Source organism: Urtica dioica, chromosome 9 (genome assembly GCF_054948205.1).
Source record: "Urtica dioica subsp. dioica isolate 48M chromosome 9, U.dioica_male_clone48M_v1_H2, whole genome shotgun sequence".
Classification (NCBI taxonomy): Eukaryota; Viridiplantae; Streptophyta; class Magnoliopsida; order Rosales; family Urticaceae; genus Urtica; species Urtica dioica.
The window spans coordinates 24,820,186-24,847,036 of NC_142764.1; the positions used below are offsets into that span (position 1 = coordinate 24,820,186).

Sequence of the window (26,851 nt, forward strand, 5' to 3'; positions counted from 1 at the left end):
ACATGTGTAATTGTAATCACAATTTAGTATATGTAGCTCATTCGGCAGTAGTACATTTACACAAGACTAATTTAGAAAAATAAAATCTCATTATCTATTCCAGTGATCTTGTTCTTAACTAATTGATTGAATCAAACAATTTAGTTCCTATCATAGTCTGTGAGTTTGTTTCTCTTTGTCAACATTTGTTTCTCTTTGTCAACATTTGTTTCACATCTCACTCAATTTTGTTGCATAGTTAGCTAGTTTGTAAATGCTAAGGTTGTTGTGGATTTCCTGTGTTATTAGATTGCTTGTACATTTTTCTTTTATGCTAAACTCATCTTCTTTGAAACTATACATGAAAGCTCTGCGATTCGTCGTATCGAAAATAAAAATATCTTATGCTATTTCTCTTCTATAAGACACATTGGAAAATCTCGGATCAGCGCAAAAAGAGTTCTAAAGCTACCGCGGTAGAGTTTGGTAAACTGAGATCATTAATCAGCAAGGGGAAAATTTTGTTGTAGTGACTTGAAATTCATGCACTGATTCTACTTAATTGGGAAATGCAAAGAGAATGTTTAATCTGCAGGTTTTGAGCCAAACTCCAATGATTTAATTGAGACATAGTATGAGTTCAGTAGACACACTTCACATTCAAAGCACTTGCTCTTTTGCGCTCGGGTAACATTGCAGTTGCTATGGACCGTTTCAACATAAGGAACAAGTAGAGATTATGCCGTAACTTACTTGGGCTGCAAGGTTCCATACGATATACGGATTTAGTAGATGCATTTTATATCTCTCCACCCCGACTCCTGCAAAGAGCGATTTATATTGAGCTTACACTATAAATAATCTCTTGAATGAGTCGATGAGTCCAAGCTTTCAGCTTTCAAATTGGTCGCACGTTTCACAGGGCACAAAATGTCTTTTAGTACCTTAAATACTACCAAAAACCATTAGGGTTATAGAGTTGAAGAGTTATTTCTGAACATTAGCGGCTTTAAGTCACCAGGGTAAACTATGGTCGGAGTTTCCTCAGAAATATCAGTCTTAATAGGACAGCCAATAATCCAAAAACCGGCTTTTGCTTTCCAATCGCAGAGTGCTTGTGTGCCCGGGGAATGAAAAGAAATTAAATCTCTAGTTGAAGTCCGGCTAATCATTCCAAAAGACACCTTCTCATAAACAAAAATATGAAAACATTACATCAGGGAAGAACAGCCAAATAGGCAAGGAATCACCTTCTCCGGTAGTCCACTCCAGATAAGGCTTTGGCCGCAAAAGCATGGGCTACGAGTCACTTAATTGGAGAATGCAAAATGAATGTCTCCAATCTGCAAGGACGTTTTTGAGCAGACTCAAGAGTATGAGCTCAGTAGATACACTTTCACTTTCAAAGCACTCGCTTGGGTAACATGACGCTGTTTCGTTAGGATTGCTGTAACTTACTTGGGCTACAAGCTTCCACATGATACAAGGGTTTAGTAGACGCATTTAATTTCTCTCCACCCCGACTCCTGTTAAAGAGAGATTTATATTGAGCTTACGCTAGAGATATTCTCTTGAATGAGTCGACAAGTCCGAGAATTCAGATTTTTGATTGGTCGCATGTTTCACGGGGCACAAAATGTCTTTGATACCTCAAATACTACTATTTATTTCAGATTACAGAGTCGAAGAGTTACTTCTGAAATTCAAGTTATTTGTGAACTTCAGCGGCTTTATGTCTCCAGGGTAAGCAATGGTTGGAGTTTCTCGTCGAGAACCCGAAAACCAGCGTTTGCTTTCCAATCGCAGAGTGCGTGTATGCTTGGGGAATGAAAAAAAAAAAAAAAAAAAACTAAATCTCTAGTTGAAGGGCGGTTAATCTTCCAAAAGAGACAATAAAATTATAGCAGTCGAGCATTTTTTTTTATTCCTACGTTTCTTTGATAGAAAAAAAAAATTACAATTTGTTTTTGTCTCGATTGTTGTGTATAAGCTTGAGTCACACGTCAAAGGTACAACAAATGATGTATCTATCAATTTCATAATGACATTAAATCAACAGACTAATGGTTAGCAGCATAATTTACTATATTTCCGTAATCAGCCTCTGTTAGCTGAGCTCTATATCTGTATTTGGTGTAGTACTAATCTTTGCAAAACCCGTAAAAGAAAAAAAAAAAAGAAAAACCTCACAAGCCGTCATTGGAGCGTAGCAAGACTCTGTTGAGCTCCTCGGCCAGGACTTTCAAGACGACGGGCTTGCGGATCAAGCCGTTCATTCCCATCTGGAGGCACCGCTCCCAGACGTGGTCCTCCGCGCTGGCCGTGACGGCTATTATCAGCGGCCACCTCTCGTTCCGGAACTTTCTGATCCTCAGCGAAACCTCGAACCCGTCCATCTCGGGCATGTGGATGTCGAGCAGGACGACCCGGTAGCAGTTCTCGGCGGTCGTGACGGCGCTCAGGCACTCGAACCCCGACGACACCGCCAGCACGTCGCAGCCCAGCTTCTCGAGAAGCTTCTTCGTCACCGTTCGGTTCACATCGTCGTCGTCCGCGAGCACGACTCGTAGGCCCCTGAAGCTCGGGTTCGACCTCGGTTGATCCATCAGGCTTCCCGGGAGATAGCTGTTTCTCCCGAACGAGGGACGGTTCTGAAACCGGAGAACCAGCGTCATGCTTTGCGGGAATCCCCACGCGTTCGCGGATATCCATATGTTGCCTTGCATCATCTGCACCGCCAAATTAGAATATCAGTAACGAAATTAAGGGCCAAAAAATATGTTCGACACTGAAGATTTTGTATATGTTAGCCCTAGTTTTCTCTATTATACTCGTGTACGCCAATGTTGTGTGTAGAGTGCAATAGAGAATTGTAATTATGACTCTTGATTTGGGTTACAGCGAAAACTGCAGCGGCAAAGTGAATGTAGCTCTCGGATTCAGAGTGAACCCATTATAAATTTGTATATTATCTGTTCTTTGTTGTTGATTGTGGGCTCACATCCTAGAAGAAAAAAAAACTCTTTGACAAATTTCTATGGTAGTAGTCAAAGAGATGTCTTGTCTTACATGAACGAGCCTTTTGCAAATGTCGAAGCTCATGGTTCCCTTGCCTTGGTCGCTGTTATGCCTCCGGGGAGCACCGAGACCCGCCACCTCGGGCAAAGAGCCTCCGATATCGAATTCGAACTTAACGGTCACGAAATCGTCGACCCTCCAGCCGCCAGACGCCGCATCGCTGCTCCCGCGCTCCAACGAGACGCGAAAGGAGGCGGCGCCTCCCCTGTCTCCGTCGCAGACGCTCAGAAGGTGGCCGGCCATGTGGAGGATGACCTGAAAAGCCCGCTTCTCATCTCCCACGACGTGGCTCGGGAGCGAGCTCTGGACCCGCGCCTCGAAGCCCAGCCCCGCGTACATGCACAGGCACTTGACCAGACACGTGGCCTCCTTCACAGTGGACCGGAGGTCGAAGGCCGCCACCCGGAAGGGGAAGCTCTTGTCGTCGTCGCCGGCGGCGGCGGAGATCTCCATGACGTCGTCGACGAGGGTGGAGAGGACGGCGCCGGCCTTGAGCATTGTGTCGACGACGACTCGCTGGTCGGGAACGAGGCCGGACTCCTCGCGGAGCATCGAGAGGAGGCCCGAGACGGAGTGCATGGGCCGCCTCATCCCGTGGCTCATCACCTTCTGGAACGTCACGCGGGCCCGGCTCGCGGTGGTGGCGCTCCTCCGCGCGGACTGGAGCTCGCGGTTCTGCTCCGCCAGCTTCTCGCGCATCGCCTGAGACTCCTCGAGGACCCCCGCGTGGGACAGGGCCACCGCCACCTGGTCCGCCACCGCCTCCACGATCTCCATCTCGTGCGGGCCCCACCGCCCCCCTTCCCCCTCCGCCAGCACCAGAATCGCGTGCCACCACGACTCCGGCGGGGTCGCGGCGCTCCCGCCCGCCTTGAAGTTGGAGACTTTCAGGATCGGCATCCGGATCGCCACCCCGGGCCCGCCCAGCGCCGACTCCGGCGAGACTCTCGCCGCCCCGTCGCGGGAGAGAACGTCCGCCACGTCCGGGTCGTCCACCGGGATGGATCTCCGTCCACCGCGGCGGGGTTTGAGCTCGTGGAAGAGGGTCATGGCGGTCCGGCGATCGTCCGGGAGCCAGACGGCGCAGTTTTGGAGCCCGAGCGCCTTCGAGAGCTCGACGAGAGTGGTGTAGAGGATTGTGTGCTTGTCGAGGGATTTCCGAATCTCGCGGGTGAGCATTCTGACGTGCCAGCTGGCTTCTTTCTGCCTCTTCATCATCCCGACCTCCTGGTCGAGCTCCATCACGTTCTGCCTCAGGAAAAGCTCTCTGACCTTGACTTTCAGGAGGAGAGGGATTAAGGTGAGGAGGGTTATAGCGGTGGCGCAGGAAACCAGGGCGGTGAGGAATTTGGCGACGGTGAGGGAGAGAACGAGGTGGAATGAGTGTGGGCCGTAGTAAGTCCAGGCGTTGAGGAGGTGGGTCAAGCCGCAGAGGACGATGAAGGCCACGAATTGGAGGAACACCCACTTGAAAGGGAGGCTCGAGAAGCTGATGAAGTACAGAAGCTCGACGGGGATCGAGAAATACGCCACGGCGATCAAGACGTCGCTCACCCTCTGGCACTCCATTATCGTCTCCAGCCTCCACATCCCTCCTCCTCCGCCGCCAGCGCCGTCTTCGTCGTCGCAGTTGCAGTGAGGGAAATCGCCGGAGCTCGCCGACAAGCGGAATAGCGCCAGAATCGCCAGCGCCGATAACAGCCACCGGAGAGACGGCGACGGAGCTCTCGCCATGTTGATGAGTCACCGATCCATTTTCGGGTTGTGGTCTTGTGGAGCGGAATTTGAAAAGCGGAAGAAATTTTTTTTTTTGGGGGGGTCGGTGTTGTTTTTTTTTTTTTTTTGAGGGAGGGTCGGTGTTGTTGTTGTTGTCGGGTTTGTTTTGTTTTGGATGGGTCTAATTAGAAAAAAGAAAAGAATGACTTTTTTTGTTGTAGATCTGGGTTTGATTGAGTTTTTAATCTTCTTAGAATTTTTGCTTTAAAACAACAAAACCTGATTCACTGTACCAAACTCAAATACCCCCAGAAGTGAGAACTGTATCAGTTAAAATGCACGTGAATACACGTGCTTGTCATGTTTGTTTTTACTTTTTTATTTATATAATTTATATAAAAAAAGAAAAGAAAACTCAGAAAAGATACTTTTCTAGTAATTAGCAGGGATATTAAATTAATTCTGAGCAAAAAAAATAAAAAGGGATACTCAATTAATAGGTGCCATGTTACTATTTGAACTTTTTTTTTTAGGAAATCCCCGTAAACAATGTGTTTTTTTTTTTTTTTTTTATCAAGATGACATGATATAGCAGTCCAAAATACAAGTAGCATTATTGACTAAAATTACATAATTTATAATAAATTCTAAAGGGTATATATTTCTGTATTCTCATGAAAGTTTGAACTCATAACCTCTTTGTCGAGACATGTGTGGTATTAACAATAGACCAAGCTAGTTGCAGAATGAATTGGGTTTTATTAGTATATATCTTTTTACTTGGTACGCGTTCAAGATATTATTCAATCAAGAAAGATTGCCACGCTTGGGGTGCATCAAACATTTTTTTTTTTTTTTTTTATATTTTAATCCCTTTCCATAAAAAAAGAGAGCTTATTTACATACCATTCAAGCATTTAAATACCATTTTGGATTGCGTTTAGATGGTGATGGTCCCGAAAATTAGAATATCGACGCATGATTAAAAAAATATATTTTATATTTACATAAAAATATGTATGCCTTTTCATTGGCATTTTTGGTGAGAACAATTATAATTTACAAGTCATATGTAAAAATGTAGTTTGAGTAATTTTATTTTGAAAATATTTATTGTTACTGCGATTTCTCGGATAACGTTTATGCAACACGTGTCAAGATGCGAGCTTGCAATGTGTCGTAATCTTGAGTTACAAGTGTCGAATTTCATATGGTTTTGAAAGGACCGCAATGGAAAGATGATATTCCGTAGTGTTACGACCGCGATGGAAACCCTAAAATATCGAGGTGGATGACGTGATTCGCCGTGCTCTTCTTTTTCCTTAGCTGAAAGAGAAAATACATATGGTGATATGTAATGAGATGTTCCTCTTATTTTGTGAAGAACATGAGAATTATATTTCTCAAGTTCTTTGACACTTATTGAGAGAGAATGTAATTTGATATAATATTAGTATTTGTTTGTGAAATAAAATATGAGAGAGATTGAGAGAACAAAAATAGATCATTCCTCTTTGTGTTTTGAGATGATAGAATTTCTCTTGAATATGAGAGAAAAAGTTGTTAAACTCGTTTCCTCTTTGTCTTCTTCATTGTGTTGTTCTTGTCGTAGTCTTCTTCTCTTTGTCCTCTTCGTTGTGCTCGTGGACGTGTCCTATCCTTGCTCTCTATTTGTCTTCTTCGGTGTCCTCGTCGGATTTGTCTCCTCCTTGTCTTCTCTTTTATCTTCCCTTTGTTTTCTTCGTTGTCCTCATCATACTTGTCTCTCCTCCTTGTCTTCTCTTTATCTTCCTTTCGTTTTAATCATTGTCATCATCATACTTTGTCTTCTCCTAATTAATGCTCCACGCCTGATTAACTAATTTTATATAAATAATACTCATGGAAAAATTATGTAAATGATACCCTACAATATAAATTAATTACTTTAAGCCCGTTAGTTTATTTTTTCTTTTTGAAGGACACCTTTGTTATCAGTGGAGATTGAACTCACGACTTCCACTTTGGAGGTGGTGTTGTTTTCGCGAATATCCCATACATAAAATAAAAAATTCACATGGATAACACATCATTGTTTTAGTGAAAATGATTATGAATAGTGGAGGTGGGTCTCACCTCTATTAGCATCCTATTTGTATTAGTATCATGAGATGATTATCAGTGTTTTAGACCATTTTCAACTCACACCAATTTGGTGTGAGAAGTGACATATTTGTTGTGAGAGCATGCCCGACCAATCCATTGGGCAGCCTAGGCCATTGCCTAGGGCCTCATAATATTTGGGGAAAAAAGGCTCAATTTTAAAGAAATTGCCGCAAGTACTACCATTTCATAATATTCCCACAAAAACCATAATAAAAAAATACTAGTTTAAGGAGGAGAGAGAATATTTTTTTATCCATTTGTACCCTCTTCTTTTTTTTCCTTGCTTTTTTTCTTTAGTCTCGTTTGTGTAAAAAAAAAATTGTTTTTTTCAAAGAAATTTGAGTTTGTTTGATGATTTGTTGACATATACATGTCAACAATTCACATATATATGTCAGCAAATGACAAGACTGGAAAGTCTGTTGATTTATTGATATAAATGTTAATAACCTATTACAATCTAATGGGTATTTTTATACTTTTCTTTTTGGATTATACAGATCTCTTTGCTTGTAACACTTTTTATAAATAGGGAAGTCATTTCATTTCGTAGTTATTTAAAAATCAACTCATTAAAACTTTGTATATGAGTATAATACAAAGTTCTCCAGTTTAAACACTTTTCTTCTTATTTTCTGAACCGTTTTCTCTTTCTTAGTCAAGTTTTCAAGCTGACTTAATTCATCAAATGAGCTAAGGTCACACGACTTAGTCAAGCAAAACTAAGGATGTGACATTATGCTACTAAACTGTCTCTTCAGAAAATCCCAAAGGCGATGTCCCTACCTAATGCAATATATTTTTTTAAAAAAAAATTGTGCATCACATTTTGGCTTTTAAGAATTCCCTTTTATAAAAATAATATGTTATATGTATATATAATATGTATGTATGTATGCACGAACGCGCCGTAGTGCCGTGCCCGACTCAAAAACTAGCATATATAATAATAATACGAGCTGCGAACGGTGTAGGGCTAGGAGCAAGGTTTTAAATTCCGGGGGAACCGGACGGGAACCGGTCCGGTTCCCCCTTTTTTGAAGTCCCCGGCACCGGAACCACCAAAATCGGAAGTTTCCGGTGATTCCGGGGGAACCGGACCGGGATCCGGGAAGGAATCCGGTCCTCACTTCCCGGTCCGGTTCAATTAAAAAAAAAAGAAAAAAAAAACCGGGTCCCGACCGGTGAGGAACGGATTGAGCTCGCCCAAAAATCGTCGCGACCTACACCAAAACTTCCCACTTCCCGACCGGATCCCACCGACCCGCCTAGTTCCCTATGCAACGAAGATCATTTCTGCCCAGATACCGCCGGTCTCTCGGCCAAGGCGCGCGGTGATGGCTCGGTGCTGGAGCTGTTGGCCGAGCACGGGTGAGGAAAAAGGAAGAGTGAAGGAGGTGAGGTTGATGATGGTTGGCCGGTGATGTGGAGTTGTTGTTGCTGTTTAAATTTTTTTTTTTTTTTTCTGTTCTTCTTTGATGCAGGTCGCGCGCGTGAGGGAGGAGAAGAACCGAGAAGAAGGAAAAAGAAAGAAGAAGAAGAAAAGAAAATAAGGAAAAAAAAATAAATTTTCCTTTTATATGAAATGAGAATTCCATATTTGCTCATGAAAATCTTCAATTCTCCACCGCTTGTAAACTGACCCCGAGCTCCACATTTTATTTCAACTAAGCCCAGAAAAACATTACAACCACGTCCTTGTCACAAAATTTTGTGACTAAAACCGTAACCGATCGAACTTTTAATTAAATGATTTGAATCGAGAATTTTCTCATTCGTTCTCGATTGATTCAAATTTATTTAAGGTTTCTCGGAATTCATTATCGTCCTTGATAATTTATTTTCTCAAATTAAATTCTGGAATATCTCATCGGAAAATAATTTCTTATTCGAGACGAACTCGATAAATCCTTCCTTTTTATTCCGAGATTTCTCCTTACCTTAATATATTTCAAATTAATTCGATAAACTCATTATTCCAAACCCAAAATGATGAAAATAATTCTTAGAAAATTAATTTACATAATTTTCTCGTCCTTTTGAAGTACTTAATTTACAACATTAAGCTTAAAATTTCGAGTCGCTACACACTTGGCCGCTGTACGACTATCACTTAGATATGTACTTTCGTGCATGTGCTCATTATATGACTTGATATGATTACTGTATGACCGTTGCATATGATCGCTATGAGTAGTCATTTCATTTATATCCTTTTTATGTTGAATTTGTTGAACTATAATATTTGATGGATTGCGTTGAACTTTATCATTTTGGTTTGTACAATTGAACTTACTTTTTGTTGTGTTTGTAATTTTATATTGTGTTGTAACATTCTACACTATTTTTAATTTTATGAATTTTATCTTACGTACTTTGTATGTTTTTTTGTATATTTCTTTTATGAATTCCCCTCGGTAAATACGGTATTTGACAGTATTCCTCTACGGTAACGGTAAGTTCAACGGTACCGGTTTCCTTTTTTTTTCTGCTTTCTCCGGTATTCTTTTACGGTATCAGGAATTACCAGTAAATTCGAAAGTTCGGAACGGTAAAGGTAACGGTATTTCGATCCTTGACTAGGAGAGTGTCATTTTTTTTATATAAGAAACCAAAACAATTATATTATGAGAATGATACAAACAATCACGTCTCTCTCACTGAATAACAAATTATATGCAGAACTCTTATCTGATTCTAGACAAGAAAGGTGATTCGGTCCAATGATTCTCGTCTTTATTTCTTTTTATATATATAACGAGAGCCCAACTGTAATCTGCTACTTTTACCTCTCTCTCTCTCTCTCTCTCTCTCTCTCTCTCTCAAATGGCTTCGCCGCCGCGCGCCGTGACGATCGTAGAAGAGAGCCGAGTATCTCCGCCACCGGGATCGGTCCAGGAGACTTCTCTCAGGCTGACTTTCTTCGATTTGTTGTGGTACAGGTGTTGCCCTATGCAGCGCCTCTACTTTTACAGATTCCCTCATTCGCTCCACCACTTCTCCGACACTGTTGTCCATTCTCTCAAAGGGTCTCTCTCCCTCGCCCTCCGCCGCTTCTTCCCCTTCGCCGGAAAATTCGTCTCTCCTCCGCCGCCGGATTGGCCCGTCCTCCTCTACTCCCCCGGAGACTCCGTTCCCTTCGTCGTCGCCAAGTCATCCACCGGAGACTTCGACGCGCTCTTCGCCGATCGACCGCGCGGCGTCCTGGAGCTCCACCCCTTCGTTCCCTCGCTTCCGCCGGCGATCATCTCCGACGGCGGCGCACGCTCAGCTCCGGTCATGGCGTTGCAGGTCACCTTCTTCCCCGGCTCCGGATTCATCCTCGGCGTCACTTTCTGCCACGTGGCAGCAGACGGTAAGTCGTTCCATCACTTCATGAAGCACTGGGCGTCCCTCAATAATCCCGCGGGAGATTCGGCGGTGGTTGAAAACTTAGTGCCGTTTTACGGCAGAGAGCTGATGAGAAGCGTCGATGAGCTCCAGACCACGGATTCGATGAAGGAATTATGGGACTGGGCCAAGAAACCAGAGATTCTGGATCTGGGCCGAGATGAGAGTCTGCAGAAGCAACTAGAGGGAAAAGTTCGGGCTACTTTCGTAATGGGCGAGGCCCAAATAGATAAACTGAAGAATTGGGTCAGTCATCGCAAAGACTTGGAATCCGCGTGTAACTCAGCATTTGTGGTGACGTGTGCGTTGGTATGGGCTTGCGTGGTCAAATCAGAGGCTACCACGTCATACGAAGACGAGAAGCCTTGCTTCCTTGTTTTCCTGGCGGACTGTAGAGAGCGATTAGGGATTCCGGTACCGAACGAGTACTTCGGAAATTGTCTGGCGTTTGTGACGGTTTCGGCGGCGAAAGGAGATCTGGTTGGGCCGGACGGGATTTCCACGGCGGTGAAAAGCATTGGAGAAAGAGTGAGGGCGTTTGGGAGTGACGGCGAGGTAATGGAAGGAGCCGAGACTTGGCTGAGAGATTTTTCGGAGCTAAGTCCGAAATACGACGTCGTGACAGTGGCGGGGTCGCCGAGGCTGGGCGTTTACGAGACGGACTTTGGGTGGGGAAGGCCAGCGAAGACGGAGTTGGTTCACACGGACGTTTCGGGTGCCATTTCTCTCTGTGATCGTAGCGATGGCCGGCCAGGGATTGAGCTTAGCTTGGTGCTCTCTGGACCCAAAATGAATCACTTCAGCGCCCTCTTCCAAGAAAGCTTCAACTCAATAGGGTAATACACATATGCCCTCCAGCCAGAGCCATCGTCCTCGTCGTCGTCGTCGCAGTTGCACTGAGGGAAATCGCCAATGAAAAAGTATACGCTTTTAAATACAATTTATATTTTATGCCCCTCTTGAAATAAAATTATGATTCCGCCATTATGGGTGTGTGTGTGAGTGTATATGCTCATCACTTGGCATTCAAAATTTATCGTAATTTAAGTAAAATGAAATTACCTATTCGCCGTGGAATGGAGAAGCCTTAGTGCCTTACTACCACGTTTATAATCGAAATGGCGAGCTTATTTATCTATCTTCTCAAAATTACAGTATTTGATCAAATTCAGATACAAATATAGTGGAGTTGGTCAATCTTGTCCCTATTTTTTTTTTATGCTATGTACGTATGCAACACATAACATACATCGGATTAGAGATGTTACTATTTGAACATTTTTTTTTTAAATTTTTTTTAGGGAATTTATTTGATTTATTATTAGGTACCGGAACGTAGTGTTCTCCTTGCCGCTCACTATCTCCAAAATGTAAACAAATGTGATTATCTCGAAAAAAATCATGCCCATTGCATACTCATATATATAGTCTATGAAGCATATATTTTCAAATGAATTTTATTCTTGTACAGTAATTTATATTTGGGACTTGGCTATTTTTGTGCTTACAATGTTCTAAGTTTTTTTTTTTTTAGACAACTTTGCTGCATTGGGATTGAACCACCGCTTCCACTGACGTGGAATTACCATTAGTCGGTAACGATGTTCTAAGTTCAACAACCTTTGAGTGTGTGTCAAATCCATTGTTTTTTGGAATATTCGCACCAACCCGAGATTCGATATATATGGGTTAATCTATTCATCTAATAAAATTTTATAGCTCACACGTGCCAGTACTTTTGTTTTAGTGGCCAAACATGTCAAATCGTGATAAGGAAGGAGGTGCACTCATTCATCTTTGACTGCTACCCAACTGCGTTTTGAATTTTCGTTTTAACATTGAAATATTACTACTTTACTAGCTACGGAAGTATAATTCAATAACATTTTGAAAAAATTATTTAGGAGGAGAAGACAACATTAAAACGGCGATGTTTTCGACGCTATCCTCAGAGTGATGGAGGTCCTTGAGGTTCGTTTCCATGAGCTTTTCATTACTATTATTTGGGAACTTTGGAACCACAGGAACAATGTCTTAGCCGGGAGACCTGCTTGGAGCCAGCCACAGCTAGTCCAGTGGACGGTGAGCTTCCTCGAGGAGTACACAGCAGCTACAGTAGGGGAGACTCCGATGAGCACGAGGGTGACTAAGACCCCCAGATGGACCCCCTAGAGACGGGACCCTCTCGATTAACGTCGACGCGGCTCTAGCTCGCGACTATGGAGGCTTCGGTGTCGGTTGTATAGTCCGAGACCACACGGGAGAGGTGATCGCCTCGCACACACTTTTCCTGACTAGGGGGTTCTCCCCCCAGTTTGCGGAAGCGTATGCTGTCCTCCATGACATAGAGCTAGTTCGCAGCGTCGGTGGCAGGAGAGCGGAGATCCAGTCTGACTGCTTGGGGGTGGTGAGGATGATCGATGAGGGCGTGACGCCGGCAACAGAGCTTGGGACGATATTGCACCGCATCTTCAGAGAGGTGAGGGAGCTCGAGGGTTTTCGCATTATGCATATCTCTCGTCTTTGTAATGTTGCAGCGCATAATCTTGCGCGCTACGCGGTTAAACATCACTCATCCTCCACCTGGCTGGGTTCAATCCCGCCTTGTTCGGAAGAGGCCATAAGAGCCGATGATCGCGAGTTGAGGTCCCGCAGTCCTGCCTTGTTCGGAAGAGGCCATAATAGCCGATGATCGCGAGTTGAGGTCCCGCACGGCCTCCTAGGGTCTTGTTGCTGGTTATTTGAGTTTTTTTCTGTTTACGTTACCGTTGGTTTATGTTTCTCTCTTATCTTTGTAACCACGGTTTTCCTTCGCCATACGTGAAGACTTTTATGATATTTCGTGGCACTGACCACCACGTTTCCTAAAAAAAAAAAAACAATTTTTTCCAATTTAATACTACGCATATAAAATTATAAATCATATTTCTTACAAATAAAGCACACAGTCCTTCGTGGCGGCACTAGCGAATCAAATGCTTTCACACTTACAACGCATTCACTCTTCAGAGACTTCAATGTCAAACAAAAAAAAAACAAACTTACTAGATTTCTTTCCTCGCCAAAAAAAAAAAAAAAAAAGAAATGACCCCAAAATTATACCCATTAGATCACGTCCTCGTCTCTAAATCAATCCAAGTACTATTACTATCATTCCTATGCCTTGCAACAGCAACTTCAGAAACGCCATTGATACTCCACAACATCACTCGATCACAATCTCTGTCTCACCCCAACACCCTAGTCTCTCCCGGCAACACCTTCGAGCTCGGCTTCTTCACGCCGAGTAACCGATCTTCGCACCGATACGTCGGCGTTTGGTACAGAGGAGTTCACCCAAGAACCGTCGTCTGGGTCGCCAATCGAGAAACCCCGCTCAACTTCACCGACTCCGGCGCTAGCCTGGCCGTCAATCCCGTCGGAGCCCTCGAGATCCTCGACGGAAACAGCCGTTCTGTCTGGTCCTCCTCCGAATCTCCGTCGAGAAGCCCCACCGTCGCGACGCTGCTGGAGAATGGGAACCTCGTCGTCTCCGACGCTTTGAGCGGAGTCCGGCGATGGCAGAGCTTCGATCACCCGGGGGACTCGTTCCTCCCGGGCTCCAGGCTCGGGTTCAACCTCAAGTCCGGTGAGAGCTTCTCGTTGCTTTCATGGCGGAGCGAGCCCGACCCGTCTCCCGGCGTGTTCGCGGTGGAGATTCAGCGGAAGAGACCGCCGGAGGTGGTGATCCGGTCGACGGAAAACGGGAAGCTCCGGTGGAGGAGCGGGCCATGGGACAAGACGAAGTACACGGGAGTCCCGGACATGGACACGTACTACGGGAGCCAATACGACGTGGTCGAAGACCTCTCGAAAGGAACGACTTACATGACTTTCAACGCCTACGAGACCTCCGACATTCGGTACTTCCACGTGTCACCCGAGGGGTTCATAAGGCTGATGGAGAAGAACGCCACGGAGGACGAGTTTCGGCTCAACTGGGAGGTTCCGATGAACCCGTGCGACATCTACGGATCGTGTGGACTGTACGGCGTTTGCAAGAACTACACGGCTCCGATGTGCGAGTGTCTGAAGGGCTTCGAGCCGCGGTCGGGTCACGACTGGCGGGCCGGGAATTGGAGCAATGGTTGCGTGAGGAAGAGTGAGCTGGCGTGTGATTGGAGCAATGGTTCAAGCTCGCCGGGGGAGAATGATGGGTTTTTGATGATCGGAGACGTGAAGCCGCCGGATTTCTATGAGTTTGTTGAGCTCGTGTATCCGAGCTCCGATCGTTGCAGGAGGGTTTGCCTCGGAAACTGCTCGTGCTTGGCTTACGCTCGGGTTGAGGGGATCGGGTGCTTAACTTGGTCTCGTGGCCTAGTCGATCTTCAGGGGTTTTCGTATGGAGGCGAGAAGATTTTCTATCGCGTTTCCCGTGATGAGCTCGGTGAGAAACTAATATGATTGATTTCGATGCTCATTTTGTTAAATTGCAGTTAAAAGTTGATGAGAGACTAATATAATTACCTTCAATGCGGATTTTGTTTAATTTCAGTTAAAATTTGGTGAGAGACTAATATGATTAATTTCGATGCGCATTTTTTTTTAAAACAATTAATCAGACCTTGTTGAGTCTCTGTCATTTTAATAGTTACTAACCTACTTTTTGTGGTGCATTGGTTCAAGATAAACTTAGAAGAATGGAGATCATTGTACCGAGCCTCGTAGCTGTTTTCGCGGCTTTGGGGATAATTGGCGCAGCGGTGATGGTTTTACACAAGCGCAGAGTTAGAAAAAGCAGTAAGTCAGTTTGATGTACGGACCAAGTTTATGTAACTAAATTGATTAACATGAGAGTTTGTCGAATAAAGAGCTAGAAAAAGACGTGGATGAGATCTCGGAGACAACGAAACTATTCGAAATGGCGGGGCCAAGTGAGTCGACGAGACACAGTCTCCGACTCTTGAAACAGAACAACCCAACCGAGCTTCCTGTCTTCGAATTCAGTGCGATTTTGGTCGCGACCAACCACTTCAGCCCAATGAACAAACTCGGACAAGGAGGGTTTGGTTCCGTATATAAGGTCATTATTATAACACAAGTAGTGAAACCATTATATACACGACCAGAGGGTTTGGTTTCGAATAAATTTGATTAAATTTTATTGAGCCATATATATTTTTTTTACAGGGAATAATGCCAGATGGGAAGCGAATGGCGGTGAAGAGACTGGCTAGCAGCTCGGGACAAGGAATCGTGGAGTTTGAGAACGAGATGGTACTGATCTCGAGACTACAACACCGAAATCTGGTCCGGCTTTTGGGTTACTGCGTCGAAAATGAAGAGAAACTACTCGTCTACGAGTACATGCCCAACAACAGCTTGGACCATTTCATCTTCGGTTAGTTAGTTTCGAGAAAGATTAAAAGAAAATGCCCTTTTTTTGGCTTGATTGATTGATCGATCGATGGATTGACCAGATTCAGGCAGAAGCGCAGAACTAGATTGGAATACTCGGATGAACATTATACTCGGCGTGTCTCGAGGCTTAGCGTATCTCCATCACGACTCGTGTTTGAGGGTGGTCCACAGAGATTTGAAGGCGAGCAACATTCTGTTGGACGAGAAAATGAACCCGAAGATATCGGATTTCGGGTTGGCTCGGATGTTCCAAGGAACCATGGATTTGACAAACACCCAGAGAGTCGTTGGAACACTGTGAGCACCTGAAACAAATGTATAGACAAATGACTCGTTAACGACGACAACGAGCTTTGATTAGTTAATAATCTCAATCTGTGATCTGCAGAGGCTATATGTCTCCAGAGTACGCAATAGCCGGCATTTTCTCCGAGAAATCGGATGCGTTCAGCTTCGGAGTCTTGTTGTTGGAGATTCTCAGCGGAACCAAAAACACGAGCTTCTATGATTACGAAGAACAACTCACTCTCATCCCTTACGTAAGCTCACAAAACTCTCTCTCGCTCCCCTCTCAAACTATAGCTGATTTGAATGAATAAAAAAAAAAAAAAACAGGCTTGGAAATTGTGGAGCGAAGACAAAGGACGAGACGTGGTTGACAAGGCACTAGAAGGGCTGTATTCCGTGGCGGAAGCGATGCGGTGTTTACACGTGGCACTACTTTGCGTTCAGGACAATGCGGTGGATCGGCCAACCATGAGAGATGTCGTTTTCATGCTCAGCAACGACACTGACCGTCCCAACCCAAAACATCCTCTCTTCAGCTTTCAGATCTCGAGAGGCTGCGACAATCGGAAATCAGGCGACAGTAATAATCATGAGAATCATAATACGTCGTCCAATGAAGTGACCACTTCATTGGTGGAAGGACGGTGAGTGAGTTGAGATATTCTCATTGGTGGAAGGACGGTGAGTGAGTTGAGATATTTGAGAAGAGTAATTGGACAAATTAGATTACGTAAGCGCAGCTATAAACGACTATGCCATACCATCTGAAAATAATCTCTTTTTCAATTTTTTTTTCCCGTTAAAGGAGATGATCAATATGATTTCACTAATTTAATATTCAGCAAGGGAGGAACATTGTACGTAAGTCAACTTACAAACCTTTACTATTTAACAATTCCCAATGATTTTGCTAAATTATCCTTTTTTATAGCATTAATGTTGACTAAAGTCCACGAGATAGTCCACGAGGTCCTAGCATTATCGATTGAGAGATTATTGCAGTGATTCAAATTATTACATCCTGGGAAATCAAATCGAAGGCTGATCTCAAGAATCGCCCTTACCACTAAACCAAGTCTTTGGAGTTAATTTAAGGACATAATTTAACATTTTTTTTAATTAATACGATTTTTAATTTTTTAATTATTACCCCTTGTTAGTGTAAAGAGTTAAACGGTGTGTCGTTTAACCTTTTCCCCAGTCGTTTTAGTCCTAGTCTAGTAAACTCTGTCGTAGTCCTGTATAGCAGTGGACTATAAATACTTGTAATCGTGTAATCCTCATTTCATATCAATGAGATCTTCTTCTTCTCAATTGACCCCAATCTCTCTCAAGATCTAACATGGTATCAGAGCTTCTTTCTTTCGACGCTTAATCGACGATCTTCGTCTTCTCCGATCGAGTCGTCCTCTGAATCTTCATCTACAACTGTATCGTCATGGAACAAAATGCAGCTCAAGCGTTTATCACCTTCACTCATCCGATTGCGTCGAAGCTCGACAGCAACAACTACATCGTGTGGCGAAAGCAAGTGCTAGCGACTATGCGTGGCTACAATCTGCAGAGATTTCTGCTACCAGAGGTTATTCCACCACCTGAATTCACTTCCGAGCGAAATCGGGAGATCGGATTAGTCAATCCAGCCTTTCTTGCTTGGGATCGTCAAGATCAGCTCATCATCTCATGGCTTATGGCTTCTATGAGCGATAGCCTTCTGTCACGGATGGTTTCCTGTGAAACAACAGCTCAGATCTGGAATACACTGAAAGTTTACTTTGCTTCGCAAGTGAGAGCCAAAGTTTCTCAGTTCAAGACACAGTTGAACTCGATGAGAAAAGGTTCACTCTCAATCAATGAGTACCTACTCAAAATCCGCAATCTCATCGATCTGCTTGCTATGGTTGGTGAGGAGTACAAAGCTGAAGATCATATCGAGGCAATTTTCAATGGACTACCTGAGGAATACGAAGGCTTCATCATGAGCATCGAAACCAGAGCACAGCCTCTCACAGTCGTGGAAATTGAATCTCTACTTCTCACGCAAGAGAATAGAATTGAGCGGAAAACTAAAGTCCTGAATCAAATCGACTCTCCTACAGCAAATGTTGCTCAGTACAACGCTAATTCCAACTGGAATCGAGGTCGTGGTTCAGGATTCAACCGTGGATCCTATTATAATGGAGCTCAAAGAGGTGGATTCTATTCTCAAAGAGGCGGTCAAGGTTTTCAACGCGGAGGATATGGCGCTCAAGCAACCTTCAGCACAAATCGAGGCTTCCACCTAGCTCCGGCTCGAGGTCGCGGTAATGGCTCGTTTGGACGAGGACGGGTACAATGCCAACTCTGTGGCAAGACATGCCATCTAGTCACATCTTGCTTCTACAGGTTTGATCAGAACTTCACCGGACCTGGTCAACTACAAGACAACACTGATGCTCAAGGTCATCTTGCTGAGTTTGGAGATGAAAACTTTGGAGACATTCAATACAATCTTGGCTCCGATGAATACTTTGAGCATTCACAGCCTGACTTCAATCCTTCAGCAATGCTAGCAACACCGTCCTCAGCTCAAGACTCAAATTGGTACCCTGACTCCGGCGCAACACACCACATCACCTCCGCTGAAGAGAACCTGGTGTCAAGGCAAGAGTTCACTGGCTCAGAGAAGGTCCTCCTCGGAAATGGTATGGGCCTCCCTATCTCACATATAGGTCAAACTAAGTTCAAATCTCCTAGTCAAACCTCTCTCATACTTGACAAACTCCTACATGTCCCTAGCATTACCAAAAATCTTCTCAGTGTGTCTAGATTTGCCTCCGATAACAACGTGTTTTTTGAATTTCACTCCTCCTTTTGTCTTGTGAAGGATCAGGTATCTAAGCTAGTGCTCATGCGTGGTTACCTTCACAATGGTCTCTATGTGTTTGATAAAAGTCAACTTCCCCTCAGGACAGAATCAAGCCTTCCAGTTGTGTCTCAAACTAGTCCAAGCCTAGGTAATTCAGCGAGTGCGTTTATTTCTAGTACAAAACTGTCTTGTAACAATGTTTTTGATATTTGGCATAAAAGACTTGCTCATCCTGCTGAAAGAATAGTAAAATCTGTACTTCACTCTTGTCAAATTCCTCATGTCAATACAACGTCAAATTCAAAGTCTGTGTGCACTGCCTGTTGCTTAGGGAAAATTCATAAAAATCCATTCCCAACGTCTGAGACTAGATACACAAAACCTTTACAACTCATACACACTGACCTGTGGGGCCCAGCACCATATCTTTATGCCAGTGGATACACCTATTACATACATTTCATTGATGCCTTCTCTCGATATACATGGCTGTATTTGTTGAGACAAAAATCAGAGGCACTCAACACGTTCAAGCTGTTTCAGAAACATGTGGAGTTGCAGCTTGGTCACAAAATACTGGCTGTGCAGTCGGACTGGGGATGAGAGTACAAACCATTCACTGGATTTCTTACCTCTCAAGGGATATGTCACCGGAACTCCTGTCCTCACACGCATCAGCAGAATGGTGTTGCAGAGCGCAAACACCAACAGGTGGTGGAAACAGGGCTAACGTTGCTTGCTCAGGCCTCCATGCCTCTGAAATTCTGGGATGAGGCTTTCAGGACTGCTGTCTATATCACAAATAGACTACCTACACCCACACTCAATATGGTGTCTCCCTTAGAAAAACTGTTTCAAGTCAAGCCAACCTACACTCAACTCAAGGTTTTTGGATGTGAGTGTTTCCCTAACTTGAGACCCTACAACAAACACAAACTAGATTTCAGGTCTAAACCGTGTCTCTTCTTGGGTTATAGCTTGAACCACAAAGGGTATAAGTGTCTAGATGAAACTGGAAGGGTGTTCATTTCTAGGGATGTAATTTTCAACGAGACATCTTTTCCCTATGTACAGCTTTTTCCCTCTCAGTCCGTCCCCACCCAGCCCCCTTCCCAAGTCTCACAAACACCGCTCCTTGTAATTCCCAACCCAACAGCGTCCTCGGCTAGTAGTTCGGCCAGCTCGACCAGCTCGGCCAGCTCGACCAGCTCGGCCAGCTCGGCCAGCTCGACCAGCTCGGCCAGCTCGGCCAGCTCGACCAGCTCGACCAGCCCGGCCAGCTCGACCAGCCCGGCCAGCTCGACTAGTTCGGCTTCTTCCTCAACTCAATCCATCTCTCACTCTCCTATCCCCATCTATGGACCACATACCTCGTCCCCCTCCTCTCACCCCGATCCTGCTTCTCTTGCGTCTCTCTCCCCTCAACCACCTCCACCAGCACCCACACCTGCTACAACTGACCTTATTGGCGCTGCTTCCTCTCACCCAATGGTCACTCGCAGCAAGAGTGGGATTTTTAAGCCCAGGATTTTTCTTGCCTCTAAAGAGCCTGACTCGGTCACTGAGGCTCTATCCTCAGAAGCGTGGAAACAGGCAATGACAGACGAATACCTTGCGCTACTGAGAAACAAGACGTGGAGTTTGGTTCCACTCCCTGCGAACAGACAAGCCATCGGGAGCAAGTGGGTTTTTAAGTTGAAACACAACTCTGATGGTACGTTGCATAGGCACAAAGCCCGTCTTGTGGCAAAGGGATTTAAGCAGATCGCAGGTTTCGATTATCATGAGACGTTTAGCCCGGTGGTCAAACAAACCACCATTCGTGTAGTTCTCACGTTGGCACTGGCTCGAGGCTGGGCTATTCGTCAGTTGGATGTAAATAACGCCTTTTTGAATGGCGATTTACATGAAGAGGTCTATCTTCAACAGCCTGAGGGATTCACGGACAATACCTCTCCGAACCTGGTTTGCCGTCTCCATAAGTCTCTATATGGCCTGAAACAAGCGCCTCGCGCTTGGTTTGACAAACTTCACGCTGTGCTTCTCACTGAAGGGTTTCACTTGGCCAAAACTGATCAGTTGCTGTTTGTAAAGGTCACTCCCACTCTCACTCAGTTTGTACTGGTCTATGTCGACGATATCCTCCTCGTTAGTAGCTGCTCGACTCAGCTTGAAGCTTTTGTTTACCGCCTCAACTCTCATTTTCCCCTTAAGGACTTAGGCGACTTGGATTATTTTCTCGGCATCCAAGTCCACCATCTTGAGTCTGGGCTCCTTTTGTCGCAGAAGAAATATGCCATGGACCTCTTAACTCGTGTCAAGATGCACAATGCTAAAGGAATAGCGTCTCCAATGGCATCTGGCACCAAGCTATGTAGGTGTGGCAGTGATGAGTTTGAATCTCCGTCATTATATCGGAGTGTCGTGGGTGCGCTTCAGTATCTTACGATCACGCGCCCTGAGTTGGCTTTTGCGGTCAATAAAGTGTGCCAATTCATGCAGTGTCCTTTGTCCTCGCACTGGAAGGCTGTTAAGCGTATCCTCCGCTATGTTGCTGGTTCTATGGATTTTGGCCTCCACGTTAAGCGTCAAGATGTGTCCAGTCTCTTGCTGAGTGGTTTTAGTGATGCTGATTGGGCTTCAGACTGTGATGATCGCAAGTCCACGTCCGGGTTTTGTGTCTTCCTTGGCGCTAACCTAGTTGCTTGGTCATCACGCAAGCAACACACCATCTCCCGTTCGTCGACTGAGGCTGAGTTTCGCAGCTTAGCCAGTCTCGTCTCGGAGACGACCTGGATTCAGTCTCTCCTCACTGAGCTCGGCCACACCTGTCAGCGTCGTCCTGTGTTGTGGTGCGACAATCTCAGTACGGTTCAGATTGCTGCCAATCCAGTTCTCCATGCTCGGACTAAGCATATTGAGATTGATCTCTACTTCGTTCGTGAGAAGGTCCTTCACCGCTTGCTTGACGTCCGCCATGTTCCCGCCTCTGATCAGGCCGCAGATGTTCTCACCAAACCAATCTCAAGTCTGCAGTTCCCTGACTTGCGCTCCAAGCTTCGCGTCGAGTCTCTCTCCACGCTCGGCTTGCGGGGGGCTGTTAGTGTAAAGAGTTAAACGGTGTGTCGTTTAACCTTTTCCCCAATCGTTTTAGTCCTAGTCTAGTAAACTCTGTCGTAGCCCTGTATAGCAGTGGACTATAAATACTTGTAATCGTGTAATCCTCATTTCATATCAATGAGATCTTCTTCTTCTCAATCGACCCCAATCTCTCTCAAGATCTAACACCCCTTAATGAAAAAACATAAATATTAAGTAACGAAATAACCTAATAAAAAACTAGTGGCATAAACTACAGCAAATGACCCCCAAACATCTAGTTTGAGTTACACTATCTCTTGCCTGTGAGGACCCTCAAGCATCTAGTTTGAGTGGCACTACTCCTGCCTGTGAGTACATAGGTTCAATCCTCCGAGACAACGATTTGTCTCTATTATTTAATATTTACAAGATTTCTTTGTAATTTGAGCTTAAATGGTCAAAGTAGTCAAATATACGAGTCGTATGAATGAAAAAAATTGTAAAAAAAAAAGCATTCTATTGAGCACACAACCTCACGTAGATTACAAAAACTAAATTATCTTAGTTATCTCGTTTAAAAACGTTTTTAAACGAGATAACTAAGATAACTAATGAACAGTTTTTTTTTTCTTGTTATTTATAGTTTCATATTTTCATTTAATTTTTTCTTAGTATTTTACCATTTCATTTAAAATAACGGCAAAATTAGAGCATCACTATCGTCTTCAAATTGGGTATTTATGGAATTTATGAGCGGAGAGAGGGCTGAGCTTCCAATCCGCGGTGCTGCTAAGTCAAGGAATCCAATCCAACAACAGCTTATCCCCTACAGCAACAAACGACTGCTCTAATTAAAAAGGAAATAAAAACGACTAAAAATTTAAAAATTTGGGTAGAAACTAGAAAAACAACCAAATATATACCCAATATCTGTTTCCTTCGCCGACCACGCGGTAATCGTGCTCCTCCACGTCCAATTTAATTCGACGTAAATAATAATAGTACATGCACGAAAAGACTAAATCATTGTCCTTTGCGGCGGTACCAACGTATCAAACACTCCTAATTCAATACACCGCATGGATATCGGTCTTTTAAAGTTCGAAGTTGAAACAAACAAAACACAGAGTTACTTCTTTCTTAGATCACAGCAAAAAAAATGAACCTAAAACGAGAACCTTTGGATCATGGCTTCTTCTTCTTCTTCTACTACGTAATAGCGTCCAAATCCATTCTAATACTAATATCATTCCCATTACTTTGGCTTCCCTCAGCCAATCAGTGCAATGCAACGCCACTGATACTCCACAACATCACTCGATCACAGCCCTTGTCTCACCCCAACACCTTAGTCTCTCCAGGCAACACCTTCGAGCTCGGCTTCTTCACGCCGAGTAACAGATCTTCGCGCCGATACGTCGGCGTTTGGTACAGAGGAGTTCACCCCAGAACCGTCATCTGGGTCGCCAACCGAGAAACCCCGCTCAACTTCACCGACTCCGCCGCTAGCCTGGCCATCAGTCCCGTCGGAGCCCTCGAGATCCTCGACGGAAACAACCGCTCAGTCTGGTCCTCCTCCGAATCTCCGTCGAGAAGCACCACCGTCGCGACGCTGCTGGAGAATGGGAACCTCGTCATCTCCGACGCTTTGACCGGAGTCCGGCGATGGCAGAGCTTCGATCACCCGGGGGACTCGTTCCTCCCGGGCTCCAGGCTCGGGTTCAACCTCAAGTCCGGTGAGAGATTCTCGCTGCGGTCGTGGCGGAGCGACTCCGACCCGTCTCCCGGCGGCTTCGCGGTGGAGATTCTTCGGGAGAGGCCGCCGGAGGTGGTGATCCGGTCGACGGAAAACGGGAAGCTCCGGTGGAGGAGCGGGCCGTGGGACAAGACGAAGTACACGGGAGTCCCGGAGATGGAAACCTACTACGAGTGCCAGTGCGGGTTGGTCGAGGACGCCGAGAAGGGAACGACTTACATGACGTTCACCCCGGCCTCCATAATCCGATACTTCTACGTGTCTCCCCGAGGAATCATAAGGCTGATGGAGAAGAACGCCACCGAGGACGAGTTTCGGCTCAATTGGGAGATTCCGACGAACCCGTGCGATCTCTACGGAGCGTGCGGTGCGTACGGCGTGTGCAGAAACTACACGACCCCGATGTGCGAGTGTCTGAAGGGCTTCGAGCCGCGGTCGGGTCACGACTGGCGAGCCGGGAATTGGACCGGAGGTTGCGCGAGGAAGAATGAGCTGGCTTGTGACCGGAGCAATGGGTCGAGCTCGCCGGAGGACGACGTGTTTTTGGTGATCCGAGATGTTAAGCCGCCGGATTTCTACGAGTTTGTCGAGCTAGGATATCCGAGCGCTGATCATTGCCAGAGGGTTTGTCTCGGAAACTGCTCTTGCTTAGCTTATGCTCACGTCGAGGGGATCGGGTGCTTGGTTTGGTCCCGTGGCCTCATCGATCTTCAGGGATTCTCGTACGGAGGCGAGAAGATTTTTTATCGCGTCTCTCGCAAAGAACTCGGTGAGACTAATAAGGTTTATTTCGATGCGGATTTTTGTTATTACGAATCAAGAATTCCATCTCGAAACTAATTAGCAATGTGAGATCATTAAGATGACCTATCAACATGGTTGCTATTAGGCTTGAATAGCCCCCGATCCATTATACTTAACACCTACATTTTTTTTTTTGCAATGTTTTCAGATGGACTTAGAAGAATGGAGATTATGCTGAGCATTGTAACTTTTTCATCGGCTTTAGGTATATACAGTACAATCGTGCTCATTCTACACAAGCGCAGAGTTAAACGAAGTGGTAGGTACTAAAATGTACTTGTCCTGTTTCTTCATGTGGAATGAATGAACTATTATTAGGTACTTAGTTTGACGTCACTACTATATTAATGGGAGTTTTTATTGAAGATCGAGAAAACGATGTAGACGAGATCTGGGAGACGACGAAACTGTTCGAGATGGGCGAGCCAAGTGAGTCGATGAGACACAGTCTCCAACTTCTGAAACAGAACAACCCGACCGAGCTTCCTCTTTTCGACTTTGGTGCCATTTTGGTTGCGACTAACCACTTCAGCCCGACCTACAAACTCGGTCAAGGAGGGTTTGGTTCTGTCTACAAGGTTAAAATTTACATGTAGTTAAGTCGTTACTACGATAAATTTAGTTAAAAAGTTTTTTAAGCATACATTTTTTGCAGGGAATAATGTCGGATGGGAAACGAATAGCGGTGAAGAGATTGGCTAGCAGCTCGGGACAAGGAATAAGGGAGTTCGAGAACGAGATGGTATTGATCTCAAGACTACAGCACCGAAATCTGGTCCGGCTCTTTGGTTACTGCATAGAAAACGAAGAGAAATTGCTCGTCTACGAGTACATGCCCAACAACAGCTTGGATCATTTCATCTTCAGTTAGTTAGCATTGTGAAAAAAAATATAGACATAAAATTCTTCTGCAGAAAATATTATTTATGATTTTTTTTTATGGATTGATCATATTCAGGCAGAAGTGCGGAACTAGATTGGAGTACTCGGATGAACATTATACTCGGTGTGTCTCGAGGCTTAGCGTATCTCCATCGCGACTCGTGTTTGAGAGTGGTCCACCGAGTTTTGAAGGCGAGCAACATTCTGTTGGACGAGAAAATGAACCCGAAGATATCGGACTTCGGGTTGGCTCGGATGTTCCAAGGAACCATGGATTTGACAAACACCCAGAGAGGCGTTGGAACACTGTGAGTAACAATAACAACAATAATAACAACAAGCTTTGAAGTAATTAATAACCAAGTTTTGATCTACTGCAGAGGCTACATGTCTCCAGAGTATGCCATAGCCGGCGTTTTCTCGGAGAAATCAGACGTGTTCAGCTTCGGAGTCTTATTGTTGGAGATTCTCAGCGGAACCAAAAATACAAGCTTCTATGATTACGAAGATCAACTCACTCTCATCCCTTACGTTAGTTCATTACACTCTCTCTAAAACTCAAGCTAATTCATTTGTTAAAAAAAAAAAAAAAAAAACCCAGCTCAGGCTAATTCAAATAAAGGAATTCACACAGGCCTGGAAATTGTGGAGCGAAGACAAAGGACGAGACGTGGTTGACAAGGCACTAGACGGGCTGTATTCCGTGGCGGAAGCGATGCGGTGTTTACACGTGGCACTACTTTGTGTCCAGGACAATGCGGTGGATCGGCCAATTATGACAGATGTCGTTTTCATGCTCAGCAACGACACTGACCGTCCCAACCCAAAACATCCTCTCTTCAGCTTCAACATATCGAGAGGCTGCGACAATCGCAAATCAGGCGAGAGTAATAATAATACGTTGTCCAATGAATTGACCACTTCCTTGGTTGAAGGACGCTGAGTGAGATGAGATTTGAGAAGAAGAGTAATTTTGCAATTAGGTGTAGATATGATGTAATACGTAAGCAGAGTTATAAATGACTGCCATTTTATTTTAAAGAAAAAAAGGAGATCATCTATTTGAAAGGTAATGAGCAATTCTGGGTACCACATTCATGTTAGTTGGATTTACTGAATTTGATCCCAAATCTCATGTTAAATTTCACAAATGTCACGTGAAGATGGCGATTCCTTGCACATCTAAAAATTTCACACATTTCGTATGTTTTTATATTTTTTTTTTAATAATTTTGCTGTTTAAATGAAACCGTAAATAACTAAAGAAAAGTTAAATAAAACCGTAAACAATAAAAGAAAAAAAAGTAGTAAATTATATTGTAAACAACAAAAGGATTTTTGTTTTTTTCGTGAACATGAAGTATTCTCGATCTAAAACGAGTTATTTACATAATAAGAATAAGAAGCAAAATATTCACGAAAACATTTTTTAAAACGAGATAATTTGAGTAATTTCCACTAGGGATGGCAATTTGACCCGTTAC

The 26,851-nt window shown here is 44.4% G+C and overlaps 4 protein-coding genes across 6 annotated transcripts; 3 read left to right on the top strand and 1 right to left on the bottom strand.

Moving 5' to 3' along the window:
- Nucleotides 1–1,865: 1,865 nt before the first annotated feature.
- Nucleotides 1,866–5,078, bottom strand: LOC149386095 (protein EIN4-like). The gene is made up of 2 exons (XM_089626923.1): nucleotides 3,049–5,078; nucleotides 1,866–2,708 (listed from the first exon to the last, which is right to left on the bottom strand). Exons 1-2 carry the CDS (start codon nucleotides 4,789–4,791, stop codon nucleotides 2,166–2,168), a joined length of 2,286 nt encoding a protein of 761 aa, XP_089483049.1. The 5' UTR covers nucleotides 4,792–5,078; the 3' UTR covers nucleotides 1,866–2,165.
- Nucleotides 5,079–9,531: 4,453 nt separating this feature from the next.
- Nucleotides 9,532–11,595, top strand: LOC149386096 (coumaroyl-CoA:anthocyanidin 3-O-glucoside-6''-O-coumaroyltransferase 2-like). The gene has a single exon (XM_089625655.1). The coding sequence runs from the start codon at nucleotides 9,745–9,747 to the stop codon at nucleotides 11,146–11,148; it is 1,404 nt and encodes a 467-aa protein (XP_089481781.1). The 5' UTR covers nucleotides 9,532–9,744; the 3' UTR covers nucleotides 11,149–11,595.
- A 1,719-nt stretch (nucleotides 11,596–13,314) lies between these two features.
- LOC149386097 (G-type lectin S-receptor-like serine/threonine-protein kinase At1g61370) lies at nucleotides 13,315–16,920 on the top strand. Of its 3 annotated transcripts, none has more exons than XM_089625652.1 (7): nucleotides 13,315–14,734; nucleotides 14,974–15,087; nucleotides 15,159–15,370; nucleotides 15,478–15,688; nucleotides 15,774–16,005; nucleotides 16,097–16,247; nucleotides 16,324–16,920. In XM_089625652.1, exons 1-7 carry the CDS (start codon nucleotides 13,393–13,395, stop codon nucleotides 16,642–16,644), a joined length of 2,583 nt encoding a protein of 860 aa, XP_089481778.1. In that variant the 5' UTR covers nucleotides 13,315–13,392; the 3' UTR covers nucleotides 16,645–16,920. The 3 variants fall into 3 exon arrangements, with proteins under 3 accessions (XP_089481778.1, XP_089481779.1, XP_089481777.1); XM_089625651.1 differs by having other exon boundaries at nucleotides 13,316–14,734; nucleotides 15,768–16,005; XM_089625653.1 differs by lacking the exon at nucleotides 16,324–16,920 and having other exon boundaries at nucleotides 15,768–16,024.
- A 6,164-nt stretch (nucleotides 16,921–23,084) lies between these two features.
- LOC149386098 (G-type lectin S-receptor-like serine/threonine-protein kinase SD1-29) lies at nucleotides 23,085–26,461 on the top strand. The gene is made up of 7 exons (XM_089626467.1): nucleotides 23,085–24,450; nucleotides 24,634–24,744; nucleotides 24,852–25,063; nucleotides 25,141–25,351; nucleotides 25,444–25,675; nucleotides 25,748–25,898; nucleotides 26,002–26,461. The coding sequence occupies exons 1-7, from the start codon at nucleotides 23,085–23,087 to the stop codon at nucleotides 26,308–26,310; spliced, it is 2,592 nt and encodes an 863-aa protein (XP_089482593.1). The 3' UTR covers nucleotides 26,311–26,461.
- Nucleotides 26,462–26,851: the final 390 nt, after the last annotated feature.